This window comes from Solanum verrucosum, unplaced genomic scaffold (genome assembly GCF_900185275.1).
Source record: "Solanum verrucosum unplaced genomic scaffold, falcon-dt-bn FXZP01000238.1, whole genome shotgun sequence".
NCBI lineage: Eukaryota > Viridiplantae > Streptophyta > Magnoliopsida > Solanales > Solanaceae > Solanum > Solanum verrucosum.
The window spans coordinates 1733814-1752483 of record NW_026020630.1 but is presented as its reverse complement, the minus strand read 5'-3'; the positions used below and the strand labels follow the sequence as shown (position 1 = coordinate 1752483).

Genomic DNA, 18670 nt, shown 5'->3' with positions numbered 1-18670 from the left:
AAAAAAAATATTTATAATGCAAGATATGTAGCCAGGTAGATACCAAGGGTTGTAATGGAATATACGTATCCCTTTACGTTTTATCAGCTAATCCAAACAGACTCTAATTATTTTAATTTGCTTTAGTGCTGCATATGGTGGCAAAAGAAACAATAGTGGAAGTCTTTTTTTCAATGGATATCCTTTTTAAATTGATTTTTTATTTTTATGAAAAATGCCAAATATATATATATACTTTTTATATATATCTTTGATTGGTATATCTTTTTTCCACCCGTGAAGTAGTTTGTAGATAATTCCAAGAGTCAAGAGAAATGATTGGCCACCAAAAATTCACAAAAAGGTAACCAATTTCTTGGCTTTTTTTGTTCTAAATTTTATATATATTTTAACAACATAATTTAATCGATAATTTTTTATGATTCGACCTTTTTCTGGAATTTTTTATGTATAACAAAAGCTTAGTTCATTGAACTATTCTTTTTTATAATCTAATTAATAAATTTTTGTGATCTAGTCCAAACTTTACACATAATGAAAATTTAGTGTGCAAGTTCTCTTATTATAATCTAATAAATAAGTTCCTAACTTCATTTAGAATCTAATATCATTCGAATACTTTGTCTCCTTTCTCCAAAATAGTTTAACAAAAAGCAATATTTAATTAAAGGTCTCATTTAGATTAGAAAAATTATCAAATTTTAGTACTCTGTCCTTCATTAAATTTTTTATTTAATAGTATTTTGATTTAGATTTTACTTCCTAATGGAGCTCCAACCTTGACGATAATTTTAAACTATAGTTAAAAGTTAAAATGTCAATCCTCTCCTTACTAATTGCCTATCTAGTTGTGTTTCGAGCTTGATCGTCAGGTCAAGGTTGTAGACCAATGAAAAAATAAAAGTCGTTCGTATCGAGTGATATATTTAATAATTTTAAAAGAATTTAGACACGCGAAGTTCATTTATTTCATATTGGAGTTTTATTTTTAAAATCGTGTTGAATTAAAAAGGAATCTTTAGTCTTCAAATATTAAAGGTTTCAAATTTGAATCTGAAAATAAAAAAAAATCCAAATAGAAAAGTGTCCTCTATTTAATAAGTCTTATACTATACAAATTTAAATTAATAGGAAGTCGAAACTTTTTTTTAAATAAAAGAACAGTACCTTTTAAATTATTTAATACCTACAATGAATATCCTAGGGTACTTTATCCTAGTCTTTTTTACTTTCCCAACTACTATATTCCAAAATTATTGTTCTTTTCTAATCATCCATTAGCATTTGAATTTCTCTTTTTGTGCATCATGCTAGATAATAACAAAATTAATCACTTTTTAAATTTTTTTGCGGCAGGTTAAAATAGGCCTTTAAATATATCCATGACTAGTTTGGTCCCTTAAATTTGATAAAATTAAATAATTTTGGTCCCCGTCAAATATTTAACAAATTACTTTTGTTTGATTTGATGGGGACTCGTATTTGGTGTTGTAACTTTACTATTTCGTTATTTTTGATCTATTACAAGATTTTGTGCAACTTTTGAAGCGTAACTTGTGTTATTTTTTAGTGTCTAGTACAATATAAGATTTGATGAGATTTTCCTAATGTTTCTGATGAAACGTTTTGTGAATATAAGTTAAATTCCATAACTAAGCAATAAAATGTACTATGCAGGAGACTTGATTAATCTGTTATTTTACTGTATAGTGGCTATTTAATTAATTATGAAAAGGCAATTACTTTAAGCTAAAATAGTAAAAATACATAAATAAAAGTACATAAAATCATTTTACTCATGGGAATATATTCACTTTCCATACATACAACAACAGAAAGAACACTCACGGGAGCTAACAAACAACAAAAAAGCAAAAAAAAAAAAAAAGGTAAAAAAAAAAGAGTTCTTTATATATATTAATTAATTAAAAAAAGACAAGTATTAAAAATACCATTAAATTTGACGAAAATTATTAGTTTCGTCTTTAAACTATTGATAGTCTTAAAAACACTCATCTATTTGACTAATTAAACTTAGATACACCTCCGATCTGCCCTATAGCATATAAAGTGGTCTTAAATTCTTGTAAAAGCATGGGTCTGTTTAATGAAAACCCGAAAGAAGTGTTGAAAACACTCCTAAACAAACGAAAATTAGGAGTCTATTTCACTCATGTTGCAAAATCGAGCGTGTATTCAAGTTCAATTAGTCAAGTAAAAGAGTGTTTTTAAGACTGTCACTAATTCTACTAGTTCAAAAATAACACTAATAATTCACATTAAATTTAAATATATTTTCAATATTTCTCTCTTAATTAAATAACCAGAAATTGTGGCCAAAATTCTTTCTTGTGAACACCCCACCACCCCTATAAACCACCCTACCCACTACCCACCCACCCCCAACTTTTCTTGCATTCATTTCAGTGGAAGCACCCGTGACACTCTCAATCCTATGTCATGACTCATGATTCTCCAATTTGTACCACTTTCTACCTAAAAGATGACTCATTATTATTTTCAATTTGTCGAATAATAACAGAGTCAGAATTTTTATTAAAATAGATTAAAATTATAAAATAAAAAGAAAACATACAAGACGTTAAGGGAATTCAATATTTAGTATATATATACATATATATGTAGTATAATTTTTTTAACAAAAATTGTATCATGGAAAAAACTATCTGTGTCATATTCCTTAAGGGTATATCCAACATTCAATGAAGTGGAGAAAAATCATGATAAATCGTGATTCAAATATTGATAATGTAGAAAATGTATTATTCCTTCTATTTGGATCAATTTATGTGAATCTATTTCATTGAACTAGAAATTTAGAAAAATAAATGATTTTTAAAAAAGTTTTGGTCTTATATATATGTCATAACATTTTTATTGTTAAAAGACTTTTGAAATTGTTGTCTAGCTAATTACCATAACATTTGTGTAACCATAAAAACTTGTAATTAAGAGTAAAACATGAAGTTGAAATAAGAGAACGATCATATCCTTTTTTTTAACGACTAAAACGGAAATAAGATCACATAAACTTGTCCGAAAGGATTAAACGATTTTTTATATGCTTAATAAGTACACATTATCATAGTCCATAGAGTTATCCGATAATTTTAGTGCAAACATAAATACGTAAAATCATAGGTGATTTCAATTTATTTGCTTACATCTCGATAGACATAGTTATTTGATACCCAAATTATTAAAAAAGTATAACAAATATTAAAAAGAAATAGTCAAAATACTTGGAAACGGATCGAAACACCGCTATCATTTTTATTTTTTTAAAAACAATGATATATGACTCATTACTCAAAACCACTTGAACTCCCCAAAACCACACATAGAATCACACATCGAATTTATGTATATATAACCAACTTGCAATACATTTCAAACATCTCTCTCTTTAAACACTTTTTTTGTTTTTTCCTCTTTTTATTCTCATTTGATAGCTAGATAGTACTTTAATTTACTACCTATTACAACAATGCCAAATTTTAAACCATTTCTTCTTCTCATTTTTCTTCTTCTTCTCATCAATTTTGACTTAATTTATTGTCACACAAAAGGTCTTAGGCCAAAAAAGAAGCAATTAAATGTGAACATGACACAAGTTCAACATTCTGAACAACAATTTATACAATGGGTACAATTTGTTGGAAGCTTAAAACATTCACTTTTTAAGACAGCAAAAAATAAATTGTTCCCTTCATATACACTTATTGTTGACAAAAATCCTTCTCATGGAGATTTTACTTCAATTCAAGAAGCCATTGATTCTCTTCCATTTATCAATCTTATTAGAGTTGTTATTAAAATCCATGCAGGAATTTACACGTAAGTCGCACGTTTTTTTATATTTTTTTTATAACATTGGTGTTCATGTCAGTTTGTGTTCATACACATTATTAGAACACTTCTAATTTCCCATCAAATTTGAAAATTAGCGATTTTATTGATATTGATTATTTCATGAGTAGTTATTTGATGTGCGTGTAAACTGACTCTTATTGTTTCAATTTTGGAAATTAGTTAGTTGGATGAGTGTTTGTCATTGATACATGTATAGGTTTGAGTCAGTTTATGCATATTTCAAATTTTTTTATTAAGTAATAATTGAATTGCATGTAAGTTGATGGTTTTTCTTTTTTTCAATTCTTGAAATTGAATATGCTATTGATACATCTACATTATGTGGTTTTCCATTGATTTTTTTTCCTTTTTTGAGTAGCTCAATAGGTGAAGACCTTTGTACTAATTTTTTTCCAAAATGAGAGGGAAAAGAAAGACATAAAACTTAGCAATAGGTAAATTTATTGAGTTTTAGGTTTTTATTCTCAAAAAAGTGTTTTGTCTTTTGGTGTAATGTCATTTTTTACTTTGTTGATCTGTCTTTTCATAGCTTCACATGTTGGATAAATGTTTTGTCCCAAACTCAACATTTGTGGTCAATTGTCAATTCATGGAGAATTGTGTGATGAATAGAGTTTTGCTTTTTGTTGTCCTTTGTTTTTTGTCATTTTATAGTCTTGTGATCACATACAAAATGTTCTTTTCTATGAGTAGTTAAATTATTGTTGTGTGATAAGAAGATTACGAGTTTAAGCAGCAAACACAATCTCTAGATACATAGAACTTGATATGATCAAACCTTGTTTTTTTAGATCTGCACATAGCAAAAGCTTAATGCATCGAGTTATCTTTCATATTTTTTCCAAAATAATGTCTTTTCAATCCAAAGTTCTATATATTTCTTCAAAATAATCCCCGACTCAACAATAAAGGTTGTCTTTTGCATAATTAAAAAATTATGAGTTCAAACTACAAAAACTACCTGTTGCATAAACACATAAGACTCAATGTGATCCGACCACTCCTCAGACCGGTGCATTATGAGAGCTTAGTGGCTCGAGTTGACCTTTATATTTCTTTAAGATAATGTATTTTTATTTATTATTAAGTTGATTTATTTTTTTTTGTATTTTTTTGCAGGGAGAAAGTAAATATATCACCATTTAAATCATTTATAACCATAGAAGGAGAAGGAGCAGCTAATACAATAATTCAATATGGAGATACAGCACAAACTATTGGCCCAAATGGAAAACCCCTTGGCACTTTTGGTTCAGCTACTTTTGCTGTTAATTCACCTTATTTCCAAGCCAAAAATATTACTTTTAAGGTACAAAAATAATTCTTTATCTTTTTTTCCATTTCTCTTTTGTTGGAATCCAACTAAAATTTCGCTATGCACGGTGTTCAAGAAAATATCATATCATAAAAGTCTAATTTATGTAACTCTTTCCAACAAATCGAACATGTGACCTCTTGATTACAGAATAACAACCTTATTAGTTACGTCAGGGATTTTGTTTCATTTATATCATTATATGTGCAATTTTATTTCACTCTTCATTCCAAATTAGTTGTCATGTTGCTGTTTTTTGGGAGTCAAACTATATTAACTTTGATCAATATTTTAAAGTTTATTTTTTTCACCATATTGACATGCAACAAATTGCAACTGGTAATACTTTTCGTATAGTTTTTGAATATATAAATTTTAATAGTAAAAATATTATATTGATTTAATTCAATTTAACTTCAAATGTTAGTCAATTTGACTCTCAAAAAATGACAACTAATTCAATTTAACTTCAAAAACTAGTCTATCATGTGGTCAATCCTCAACTAATGTTGCCTGCGCCCGTTTCGAATCCTCCAAAACTATGCTACTTTTAAAGGATTCAGCATGCATTCATCTACATTTTAATTATTTTTTTTATGTATCGTCAGTATATAAAACTTAAATGCGCGATTAAAATGCAGAACACAACACCAGTGCCACCACCAGGAGCCATAGGAAAACAAGCAGTAGCATTTAGAATATCAGCAGATACAGCAGCCTTTGTAGGGTGCAAATTTTTGGGGGCACAAGATACACTTTATGATCATTTGGGTAGACATTATTATAAAGATTGTTATATTGAAGGCTCTGTGGATTTCATCTTTGGCAATGGACTTTCTTTCTTTGAGGTAATTAATCACTTCTTTCGATCTCCGCGGTTTATTCATCTGATTAAATTAAAAATAGTTGACAAATATATCATATATGTATAATCAGTATATAATATTGGCTACGAAAAGTTATGAATAGTAAATATATTTGTGTGAATTAAGATCTTTTTTTAGAAACCAAGGAAATTTTCGATTTTAGTCCTTGAAATATTTACAATTCTGATTTTGGTTCCTATTATATCTACAGTTATGCATATTCGATCTTCAATTTTTTAAAATATACACTTTTGGTCTTTTTTTCTTGTGGATCTGCCTTTACGATATTTACTATATTTCGTATGTCTCGAATATAGCACGTTTGTCCCCTTTAGTTTTTACTACATGAAATTTATAATTTGTCATTTGAAATTTCGTTACGAGTCGAATAGTTTCATATAGGAGCCTAACCTATTTTCTGCATTCAATTCTAGTTGTTTCTATATCTTATATATAATCGACCTGAAAAACATATACAAATCTCTTCTAATTAATTTGCTATATAATGTCTTAAATTTTACAAATAATTGCTTATGTACATGTCACTATGTCAGTACATATAACTTAAATTCAGTATCATAATCAATTTTCTGATTCAATAAGCATTACAACACATTTTCTCATACTCCTTGTCTTCAATTCTAGTTATTTCTGCACCTTAACATACACATATCTCTTCTAATTCACTATATAACTTCTTAAAATTGTACATATCAGTGCATATAACGTAAACTCAATATGAAATCATGTGAATTTTTTTTATGTTGTAGGGATGTCATTTGCATGCAATAGCACAAGTGACAGGTGCAGTAACAGCACAAGGAAGGAGCAGTATGTTGGAGGACACTGGATTTAGTTTTGTGAACTGTAAGGTCACAGGTTCAGGTGCATTGTACCTAGGTAGGGCATGGGGTCCTTTCTCAAGGGTCATTTTTGCTTACACATATATGGACAACATTATCATACCTAAAGGATGGCATAATTGGGGTGACCCCCTTAGAGAAATGTAAGTTCTCGTTTCATTTTACGTGACATCGTTTAATTATAAATAATTTGCAAATCTTACTAGGGACATGTGAACTTGTGGTTTCTGTATAAAACTAGATATTTTATGTATATAATATTATCTGTTAATATTTATGGGATAAGAAAGTTAAATGGTGCACTAAGTTGAAGCTCGAGTTACTTACCTAGAGGACTAAGGATCAATTCACACTAGATATTTTTTTTTTCTTTGAAGTGCATACATGTTCTAGAAATTCTAGATTCGCTACTGCATCAGAATGATATGGTTAATATGGGATTTTTCGTGGTAAATAGTTTCATACGAGTATATTTTGTTGGACTATAAGTCTATAACAATCTTAAATACTCTTAACATGATTTGATATTGTCTGTTTTGAATCAAATTAGCATGATTTTACTCAAAATGCTTCGTACCATTAAGAGTATCCAACATATTACAAGTAATGAATTCATTGCTTTCAATAGTATCTCTCCATCCTTAATCAGATGTGTCAAATTTGAGGCATGATTAGAAAAAATGCTGATAGAGAGTGTTTCCCCCTTAATAGCCTTACACGATGTAAATTTAAATTAATCTTAACTTTAATATAAATATTAAACACTAAATAAAAAAAGCTCTTAAAAACAAAGGATATATCTAAAAATAAAATAAAATAGAATCATGATATGTTTATTGATGCAAACCTTATTTTAGTTTACCTTTTAATACCACTCAAAAGATAGTGCAAGTCCTTACCTAATTTTTTATTTTATTTTAAAAAGATTAAACCTTTTGAGCTATGGATAGCTTTACACTTTTTCATTAAAGAAAAGAATGTAGAACCTAGATAAGTTTATTTTTTCTTGCCAAAATTACCAAAAACCAACCAAACTATAAACTATAGACTAAAGTTTGGCTAAGTTTATAAGTCCACAAATTATAATAAAATTATAAAATTAACTTTTTGTTATAATATATAGTAAGCATGGGACGGTGCTGTCCTTTTTATCTGATACCTATATATCTATATATATACACTATGGTATTGGAAATTTGTCATATTAACACACTTTTTCCAGCATTGCCACTACCTTCACTAATATTCCACTATCTCCATAAACAAATTATATCTCATATTTTATATTTTGTTAGGTCGATTATATAAACTTTCACTTATTATATAATTCGAGTCGAAAGTAGTGAGTAGATATGGTCACATCTATTATCTACCGTTGAAAAGTTGCATCTTTCCATGTGACCCTAAGGGGTCGTTTGGTGTGAGGGATAATACCAAATAGTCCCGGGATTAAATTATAGTACCGCTTATTTTGTTGTTTGGTTGGCAAGTTCGGGATAACTTATCCCGGGATTAATAATTAATACCGGGATAAGTTATCCCTCTCTTGGGGTGGTATAGTAATCCCGGGATAACTTATCCCGGGATAAAATAGGTAAATGACAAAAATGTCTCTTTCAACCCTTTTGTTATATCACTTTTTACATTAATGAAGGGTATTTTTGTAAACAAATAAATTGTTCTTAAAATTTATTATTTTGAATAAAACAAACCAAACACTCAATAAAAAATAATCCCAACACAACTTATCCCATCATAACTAATCCCAACATAACTTATCCCAACATAATTTATCCCATCATAACTAATTTTCAAACCAAACGACCCCTTGTATATTCTAAATTATCAACTATAATCCTAACTGTAATGCACAATAATGAAAAAAGGGGTTAATTAGCTTAATTGGAAATAATTAATGATTTCATGCATGAAGACAGTGTATTAATTATGCTTAAACACTAATCATTGATTAATTATCATAGACAGGTCCCCTCATGCAGATAATTTTTTTATTTTATTTTAATTCCCTTTGTATTTGTTTATGGAGTATTATTATTACATTACTATTAGTACTTTTCTACCATCTTCATCAATTTTATTATTACTCATTGTTTTCTTTCACTACGGTTATCGTCTAATATATGTGTTTCTTGAGTTGAAGGTCTATTGGTATCTCTATCTTCGTAAACATCACACTTTTCAGATCTCACTTGTAGAATTACATTGAATATGTTGTTTTGTCGATTTTTATTATTATTAATTATTGCTATTTTTTAAAATTATTTTTGGACAGGACTGTATTTTATGGGCAATATAAATGTAGTGGACCAGGGGCAAGTTTTGCAGGAAGAGTTTCATGGTGTAGAGAATTAACTGAACAAGAAGCTAAGCCTTTTATTTCACTTAGCTTTATTGATGGTTCTGAATGGATCAAATTTTAATAAATAAAATTTATTCCCTACAATTTTGTATTTTATTTTTGGCTTGATTTGTAAAAATCCATGTATCTTGTAGTAAGTTCAAAAAGGCATAGATTAGAAAATTTTTGATGAAAATTATGTTAATTTAAAGGTGAGATTTTCTTTTGATTAAAATGGTTGAAATATTATATCAAGCATTCTACCATTAAATGTTTAAGGTAAAAAAAAAAAAGAGAAGATATTATCAGCTTCTATGTACAAATATATACAATATTTTTCTTTTATGACATTTTTTTTTTCAATTTAAGAATTAATTAAATGGACATATAGATTATTTTTGACACAAAGTATATGTTAGGCAAAAACGGCGGAATTTCAGTCATATGTGTCTATCTGAAGTTCTTGCATATACGATTGAAGTTGTCTCGAAATGGATTTTATGTGACAAAAAAAATGGTACAATAATTGGTCGGGTGACTTTCTATGTAAAATATCAATAATTGAGTGATTTTTTAAATTAAATACCATTACTTAAATGCCTTTTGAGTAATAAAACAAAGTTGAGTGACTTTTTGCACAAAAAGTTATTAATTTAGTGATCAAAGATATTAACTCAAAAATTTATGCAAAGTGAACTTGCAACTTGCTCATATAAACCAATGCGAAACTGGTCAATTCAAGATGATTTTTAACACACACAAAAAAAAGTTTAAAATTGAAAAAAAAGAAAGAAATGGAATACTAAAACCAAAAGAAAAAGAAAAGTAGAAATGATTTGCTCACCAAAAATGACAAAAAAATAAATAAATATAGTAAATAGAAACAAATATTGTTAGAAAGCTATCTCCTTTTCAACAAAAAATACTTCCATCCGGATATTCCGGCCAATTATTCTCATTTTTTTGAATTTTGAAATCAACCACTACAAAATTTCATGTAGTGACAAAATATGAAACTTACTTTTAACACATAATTTGAGGAAATTATTTATCCATCATTCCATCTTACCGTCTAATTTTACTTGTCTAGTATTGACTTCACACACTTTTTAAGAAATAATAAATAAAAGGAAAAAAAGGCTTGATATATCCTTCAACATTGTCATTTAAAGTTGATATACCTCTCGTTATAAAAGGGGCTCACATATACCTGTGATTACAAGGGGTATATCAGTTTTACGATATCATTCTTTGAAACTAATAAATTCATTTTTAGGGAAATACATTGGAAAATGACTACAGTCAATAATAAGAGTAAATTCTCTCTTAACTTTCTAAACTAGACAAGTAAACACCAACAACTACTTTAGTTTCGAATAAGTAAAAGTGGACGGAGGGAGTACAAAATAGAGTCATTAGTTTTTACAGAAAAAGACAAGAAGTATCATTGACATTTGTGTCCCAACTAACAATAATTTATAAATTCTTTTGGATGGAATGCACATCGAAAAATGAACATAATTTTTTTTTTTTAAAAAAAGGAGGGAAACAAGTGATTAATCATTTGCACAATTAATTAATACTAATAAACAAGTTTTTTATAGTATTAATAATTACACTTACCAACATTAAAATCAACCTCGAAAATTAGTTCAATGCAATCTTTAAGTCACATTATGCTTGTAACTTTACAAACAAATATTCCCTTTTGTTCTATCTCTCTCTCTCTCTATTCTCTATCTATTCTCTATCTTAAAACTTTCACCATTACTATGACGGTCGTGCTCGTCTTGGACTGGTCGATGCAATTGTTAATAGTCCCTTTCACCTTCTTTGTACTCTTGTAGTAAACTCTGATGAATTTCCGAGTTTGCTCATAACAACATTCTTGAAATTGATACTGATTTTTTCTTGTGCTTGCGAACACGATCTTTGCATTTTAACACCACTTAATGAAACCCTAGATTCCATCATTTCATTTAATGACATTTTTTTCACCTTAGGACCTAACTCTGGCCTTTGTTTTGGTGCACTATGAGATCTTAATTTAGCCTTAAATGATTGTGTTTTAGCCATGTAATTAGGATAATAATTATTATTAGTGTCATAATAATTATTCCTAAAATAATGACTTTCAACACAAACACTTTTGGCTGTTGGTGTATTAGATCCACAAGAATTTGCAAACCTTGGTGTACTTTGGGCTGTTCCTACTGGTTGTTGGGCCCAATCTGAGGCCCATGAAGGTAGCACTTCTTCAAATGGATCATCACATGGATTAGAAGCCCAAGTGTTTGTTCTTCTGGATCTTGATTTGGGCCTTCCAGTATCCATTTCTACAATTTTAGCACTTTCTTCATTTATGTTGTTAGCCTCAAATGATGATGATAGCCTTCTACTAGGCATTTGTTTTGTACTTCCACTTCTTAATTCTTCAAACTTTTCCTATAAATCAATGGTAACAAAGTTAGAAAGTCGGAGACGGATTTATGACGAGTTCTGTAGGTAAATGCAGATTCAAAATTTAAACATGACAGACTCAACACAGAAGGTATTCACATCGAAGTTGTTTTACTTTGAAAATTGTGGTACAGAACATGATACTCGTTGAAATTTTAATAGATTTTCACTATTTATATCTATGTCCAGTATCGAAAATGAAGAATAAAAAAACTTTCACTAGCCATTTTCAGCCCTATCTTTGAAAAATAGCCACTTCAGCCCTACCTTTTAAAAAATAGCCACTATGATGAAATTTCAAATTGCACAAGTGAAACTCTATGATGATGTCTTGAAGTTTCACTCGTTGAACTTGACAGTCAATGAGAATGACTATTTTTCAATTACAAGGACTAAAAAGTATGTAAACGGGAATTTTTTACCCTGAAAATGCTAATTCAGTTGAACCTATAATATACGAGCTTCATCCTCATCATCATTTGTATGATTTATCATTTTGGTTTAAAGAAAAAGACAATCTGACGCACAAAGCAACACAGTTCAAAGAAGGGTCTCATCCCAAGGAGTGGGAACCTAAACTTCCATGATTCAAACACGTGACATATAACTCACACGAAGACAACTTTCACTGTTATTCCAATACTCTACTCCGAGAAAAACCGAAAACATACACATATAATAATATCATAGAGGAGTCTAGATTAGGGATCTTACAAGTGATTTTCTTGGTTGAAATTGAGAATTTTGATGATTAATGAAGAAGCCTCCTTTTATTTTTTGGGCACGAACACTTGCTTGTGCTCTCATTAATGCTTGCATACTATAAAGTGTAGCATTAGCTTGTCTTCTTACCAAATAACCCCTAACCAATGCTTGTAATTTTACTAATCCTTTTAATGCCCTCAATGCCTTTCTTGCCTGTTATTAACATTTCAACAACAACAAAAAAAAAAAAAAATATGTAAATTTTTAATGAGTTTAACTTCTATATATTAACCGATCAAAAAACATGTACATATCATCTAAAATATAATTATAAAATAATTGTTTGTCCATAAGTTATTAACAACTTGAAAAATAAAACAGATTACCTGTTACAACAGGAGGCGAATGAATCATATATATATATATATATTTTATTTTTTTTTGAAGTTAAAATTCGAAAAGAATATTTGAAAGTTAGTGTCATGTTTTAAGATGAAAATGAATTACTATAATTTTGTGAGAAATAAAAACTTGAAAAACCTCTAAAAATGATTTTTGGAACTTCAAATTATATACTTTACAGTTTTGAAGTTGAAATAAATTGTCAAGCTGATAAACAAATATTATTTTAATTATTTTAAAACCAAAATCAATGATATAAAAAGTCAAGTAAATATTGACGATAGATATTGAAAATTTATCTTTATATATTTGTTTGACAGTAAATTTTGATTAGATTTAAAAAAATTAATATTCAAATATTTTCAAAAACGGTTTCACTAACAAAATTTTAATTTTCTTATAAAATAATATGTATATCCAAACAAGTGGTACTTTATTAAAGAGTTGCATTAAATAAAGAGTTAATTCACTTAACAAATGATTAAGCAATTATTATGAAGATTTAGTGAATTTACCAAAAAACCACGAAACACCGTTTGAATTTTGGTTGCAGCCAATTTTTCCCGGCCATACACGGCGGATCTTCTGCCTTGGCTAGTCAATTTCACCACCGCCACCGCCGCTTGTGCCGCGGCGACGGCAGCATCCGCCGCCGCAGCGGTGGCCGCAGCCACCGCAATTGCATGCTTGCTCTGTTCCTTATCAGATTCGTCACCGTAAAAAGAGCTCAGCCACGCCGCTTCCGCCGGAGTAATGTTGGGCGGAATAGTCGTCGGATTGTGACATAACCGGTCGGACACGGCGGCGACGGCGACAGCGGTGGTGTCTCTACCGGAATGCCCGAAACATGTTGTTCCAATTTTGCCCTTTTCATCAATCTGTAATTTTTTAATACCAAACAAACCTTTCAACCACTTGATTGCTTTGCCCATTTGGGGATTTTTGGGAGAAAATAATGGAAATTTTTAACTAAAAGGCTTTTTAAAAGAGTGAAAGTGAGAGAAGAACTTTTTATAAAGCTTTAATATAATCCAAAGATTTTGTCATATGGCTGAAAAGTTGTCATAAAAAAAGGAAAATGTAAAAGGTCAAAAAAAAAAAAAGTAAAAAAAAGTTAATGAAATTGAAGTTCAAATTTATTTCAGTTTGGAGTTTTGAATATTACAAAAATCTTATATAACAAAATGGTTTTTACATTTATGATTTTATGCAGTAAATTATATGATCGATGTATACTAGTTACACTTTCAGAGAAAATAAATTATATTGTATTTGTTTAACTATAGTTAATATATATCAATAAGAGGATAGTCATAGTCCGATATATAAAGTAGTATTATATATTCTCGCAGGATTTAAAAAAAGATTGATGTAATTTTTTTTTTAGAATGTAAATTTGTAATCTATAGGTCAGTCATACGAAAAAGAATTTTATCATTGTTTTAAGACCTTCTTTAAATGTACATGTCAATGACCTAGTCACCTTACTTTATTATTTAATTATGATAAATTAATTTGATGTAAATAGTGTAGGATATAATTTTTAAAGGAGGGAAGATTCTTCTAAAAATAAGTAATTGACAAGGACTACTCTTCTAAGGGTTGGGTAAAAAGTCCTTTGATTGACAAAGAAATAGGTGTACTTACCTTATCGCAAAAAACTAATTTTCAAATTCAAAATTGGTTAGAATATAATAATAATAATAATGAGAAGAAGAAGAGCCACACTTCAATTTCGAATAAGTTAAAATCAACTATATATGTTAATGAGTTTTAAATTTTAGCCTTTGGTTCCCTATGAGGGAAATTGACATAAATAGTCGCTTACTCAAGAATTTTTTTTTGATAAATATATATTATATACACATAATTTATGGATATATTATGTATACTAACAAATGGATTAAATATGTTTAATTGCACAACTAATGAATAAATTTCATTTTATTTTTATTTTTCATTCTCATTCGATATTTGATACCCACATTAAAGTCAAATAAAAAATCACTCTATTAATTATTTTTGAACTCGTAAATAGTATCACCTCTATGAAAAATGCATGTTAATTTATATATAGGAGTAGTTGTTGAGATCGCCAAATTATTCTCCTTTTAAAAAGAAGCTTATTTTAGTAAAATAGATTATTAACTAGACTTAAAAATTAATTTTAAATTACCAACCACCAAACACAAAAAAAAAAATATTAATAATAATTTAAAAAAATCCCCTTCTTTTTAATTTATATAATATAATTCAGACTTTGTGAATCAAATTTATTTATTTTGATTGTGAACTCAGATATATAATTTTTAAGAATACATTAAAAGAAATTATAAATAAAGAGAATTGACAATTAGAAGGCCATACAAATAAACCGTAATTTCTTATTATTTGATTTTTAAAATTAAATTATATTATATAAATTGAGATGAAACGATAACTATTTTTAAAAGGCAAAAAGGTAGTGAATTATTGATAGATAAACAGTCAAAGCTAATGCGTCCCCACTTAAAGACTTTTTAGACTGAAAAAAAGTGAGAATCAGATTCTATAGAAAATTGGAACATTTGTAATTTTCATTTTTCTCCAATTAAAAACTCAAGAAATAAAAAAGAAAAAAAGAGAAAAAGACTAAAGATGGAAAAAGTGGAGAAAAAAAAAACTTTATGGAGCACAGTGTATTAATTAAATAAATAATTTGGAAAGATAGTGATTTAATTGCATGTTTTAAGAAGAAACTAAATAAATTAATGGGCAGTCTTGATCCTATTCCTATTAAAAGTATCTGTAAAAGTGAAAATATTTTAATCGATCTAACTATTAAATTAAAAAAATCCATATGCAATACAGGATATATACAAGTTTTATTCGATATAAAACATTGAATATGAATAAATAAGTTTTAATTAAAGTATAACATAATGTGTCGTATAATTTTTATCACTATACATCAAGAATTTATTTAATGATGAATTATAAGAAACTAATTAGCTACGAATTAATTAAGGTGATAAATTTTATTGCTAATTAAGTATATCTTATTCATGAAATGAGGCTATGGAAAATACTCAAGTGATATATGAAGAAATTTATTCTTCTTTTCTATTTTTCACCTAATAATTAATATTTATATTTAAACTCAGTGAAATTTGAAATCACGCATTATATGACTTGTTTTTAAGAACAACGCTCCTATTTTTTTTTTAAATCACTCACTCAAATCTAAATTTTATGATTAAAAATGAAGAAACCTCGATTCATCTTACCACGACCAGAGATACCTTTGAGTTAGGCTTATCTGACACCCTCGTGAATGCTTGGACAAATTTAGAAGTACATATTCTTTTCTTGACTTTGCACCTCTTCTCATCTTGTACTTCTTGTATACTAAAGAAAAGAATATATATATATATATATATTCTCTTATTATATAAGAGGGAGTTTATGATGGGACATTGTGATGTCCAATCATAAACTCCCTATATAATATATAATATATAATATAATAAATCATTTTTTCTACTATATAATATATATTTATTTTTCTACTATAAGGGAGTTTATATAATATATAATAATATAATATAATAAATCATTTACAAATGACTTAAAATATTTCATATTTAAAGGATATATAATAAAATAGGTTCACTCTCAAAATTCTAACCGGGTCACACATATTGGGACAGAAAAAATAACATATATCATTTTAAAATTATCAAAAAAGTATTATAAATAATAATAATTAACAACTTAAAATATTTTAAAGACATTTTAAAAGGGTTAATTTTGTAATTGTAATTCTACTATTATATAAGAGGGAGTTTATCATGGGACATTCTATGTGTCTCATCATAAACTCCCTATATAATACTAGATATAGGACCCCGTGCCAGCACGGGGCCCAAATATATATTTTTTTATTTTAATTTAGGTCATATTATGGAATTTGAGAAGTTATTGAAATTTTTATTTGATTTTAAAAATATTTTAAATTTTTAGCTATTGTGATTTGTAGTACTTTTTTTTAACATAATTTAGAAAAAAAAATTTATTACTCTGTTTGTTATAATTTATGTGGCACACGCAGAATTTTAAATATTAAGCATTTTTTATATGTCTCTTTAATATATTAAGTTGTTAATTATTGTATTTTATTGTATATTTTGAACCTAAATTTTTAATAATATATGTTATTTGCCATGTCCCAATTTATGTGACATTAATTGATAGATTTGTTGGAGTCGAGAGATTTATTTTGTTAATTATTGTAATTTTTATTATTTTTTTCCGTCAATTTCAAACAATATATGTTGTTAATTGATAGAATACTTTTAATGTAATTTTTTTTTAAAAATATGTGTGACTCTCCATGTCCCAATTTATGTGGCACATGTAAAGTTTTGACAATTAACCAAAATTTTAATACATTTAAGAAAAAAAAATTAAGTCGTTAAATTTTAAGTAATAAGTAATTTAAATTGTTGTATTATTTATTACTATTTATAATACTTTTAAAGTAGTTAAAATATTGTACAATTTATAACACTTTTTTTAAAAATTTATGTCATATTATGGAATTTGAGAAGTTATTGAAATTTTTATATGATTTTAAAAATATTTTAAATTGTTAGCTATTGTGATTTGTAGTACTTTTTTTAACATAATTTTGAAAATAATATTTATTAATCTATTTGTTCTAATCTATGTGGCACATGCAGAATTTCAAATATTAACCCCTTTTTATATGTCTCTTTAATATATTAAGTTGTTAATTATTGTATTTTATAGTACATTTTGAACCTAATTTTTTAATAATATATGTTATTTGCCATGTCCCAATTTATGTGGCATTAATTGATAGATTTGTTGGAGTCGAGAGATTTATTTTGTTAATTATTGTAATTTATAATTTGTTTTTCGTCAATTTCGTCGACTATTTTTTTTATTAATTATTGTAATTTATTGTTTCTTTTTCGTCAATTTCAAACAATTTATGTTTATCATATAATCCATTTTATGTGGTACCAATAGAATTTAGAGAGTCAATTAAATTTTGTATATAAGTTTTAAATAATTAAGCTGTTAATTATTGTAATGTATAGTATTACTTATAGTATTTTTAAATATATTTAAATATTATATGTTAGGTTTTTTATCCTAATTTATATGGCATTGATAGAATTTAAAGTGTCAAATAATTGTTAATTATTGTAATAGATAATATGGAGTATTTAAGTCATTTATAGTATAGTAATTAATATATAATATGTAGTATTTAAGTGTTATATTATGGAATTTGAGAAGTTATTGAAATTTTTATATGATTTTAAAAATATTTTAAATTCATAACTATATATTTCAATGTACAAGATTTTGATAAAATAAAATCTTTAAAGTTAAATTATAATGTTTTTGAAATTTAAATTATTAAAACATATATAATGATTTTATAGAAAAAATAATATCATATAAAATTAAATGAAAAGGATAATAAATTCAACTTTTACCATGATAAGGTTGAAAAGTATTATTTAAGTGGAAGGAGATGGGGCCCACTTTTGGTAGTAAATCCTAGACTCTTCTTATTTAAGTGTTATATTATGGAATTTGAGAAGTTATTGAAATTTTTATATGATTTTAAAAATATTTTAAATTCATAACTATATATTTCAATGTACAAGATTTTGATAAAATAAAATCTTTAAAGTTAAATTATAATGTTTTTGAAATTTAAATTATTAAAACATATATAATGATTTTATAGAAAAAATAATATCATATAAAATTAAATGAAAAGGATAAT

At 27.1% G+C, this 18670-nt stretch overlaps 2 protein-coding genes across 2 annotated transcripts; one reads left to right on the top strand and one right to left on the bottom strand.

The window, feature by feature from the left end:
* Window positions 1-3463: 3463 nt before the first annotated feature.
* On the top strand, window positions 3464-9391 carry LOC125811701 (probable pectinesterase 53). The gene is made up of 5 exons (XM_049491233.1): window positions 3464-3858; window positions 5014-5203; window positions 5851-6057; window positions 6846-7081; window positions 9232-9391. Exons 1-5 carry the CDS (start codon window positions 3509-3511, stop codon window positions 9377-9379), a joined length of 1131 nt encoding a protein of 376 aa, XP_049347190.1. The 5' UTR covers window positions 3464-3508; the 3' UTR covers window positions 9380-9391.
* Window positions 9392-11121: 1730 nt separating this feature from the next.
* Window positions 11122-13886, bottom strand: LOC125811885 (protein IQ-domain 26-like). The gene is made up of 3 exons (XM_049491438.1): window positions 13380-13886; window positions 12472-12675; window positions 11122-11742 (listed from the first exon to the last, which is right to left on the bottom strand). The coding sequence occupies exons 1-3, from the start codon at window positions 13794-13796 to the stop codon at window positions 11122-11124; spliced, it is 1242 nt and encodes a 413-aa protein (XP_049347395.1). The 5' UTR covers window positions 13797-13886.
* Window positions 13887-18670: the final 4784 nt, after the last annotated feature.

Bases quoted from the DNA above. Each gene is read 5' to 3' on its own strand.
- LOC125811701 (XM_049491233.1), top strand. From the start codon at position 3,509: ATGCCAAATTTTAAACCATTTCTTCTTCTCATTTTTCTTCTTCTTCTC. The intron at 5,204-5,850 runs GTACAAAAATAA...ATTAAAATGCAG, and splicing joins CCAAAAATATTACTTTTAAG to AACACAACACCAGTGCCACC. The intron at 7,082-9,231 runs GTAAGTTCTCGT...ATTTTTGGACAG, and splicing joins GGTGACCCCCTTAGAGAAAT to GACTGTATTTTATGGGCAAT.
- LOC125811885 (XM_049491438.1), bottom strand. From the start codon at position 13,796: ATGGGCAAAGCAATCAAGTGGTTGAAAGGTTTGTTTGGTATTAAAAAA. The intron at 12,676-13,379 runs GTAAATTCACTA...TGTTAATAACAG, and splicing joins CGGTGTTTCGTGGTTTTTTG to GCAAGAAAGGCATTGAGGGC. The intron at 11,743-12,471 runs GTAAGATCCCTA...ATTGATTTATAG, and splicing joins TTCAACCAAGAAAATCACTT to GAAAAGTTTGAAGAATTAAG.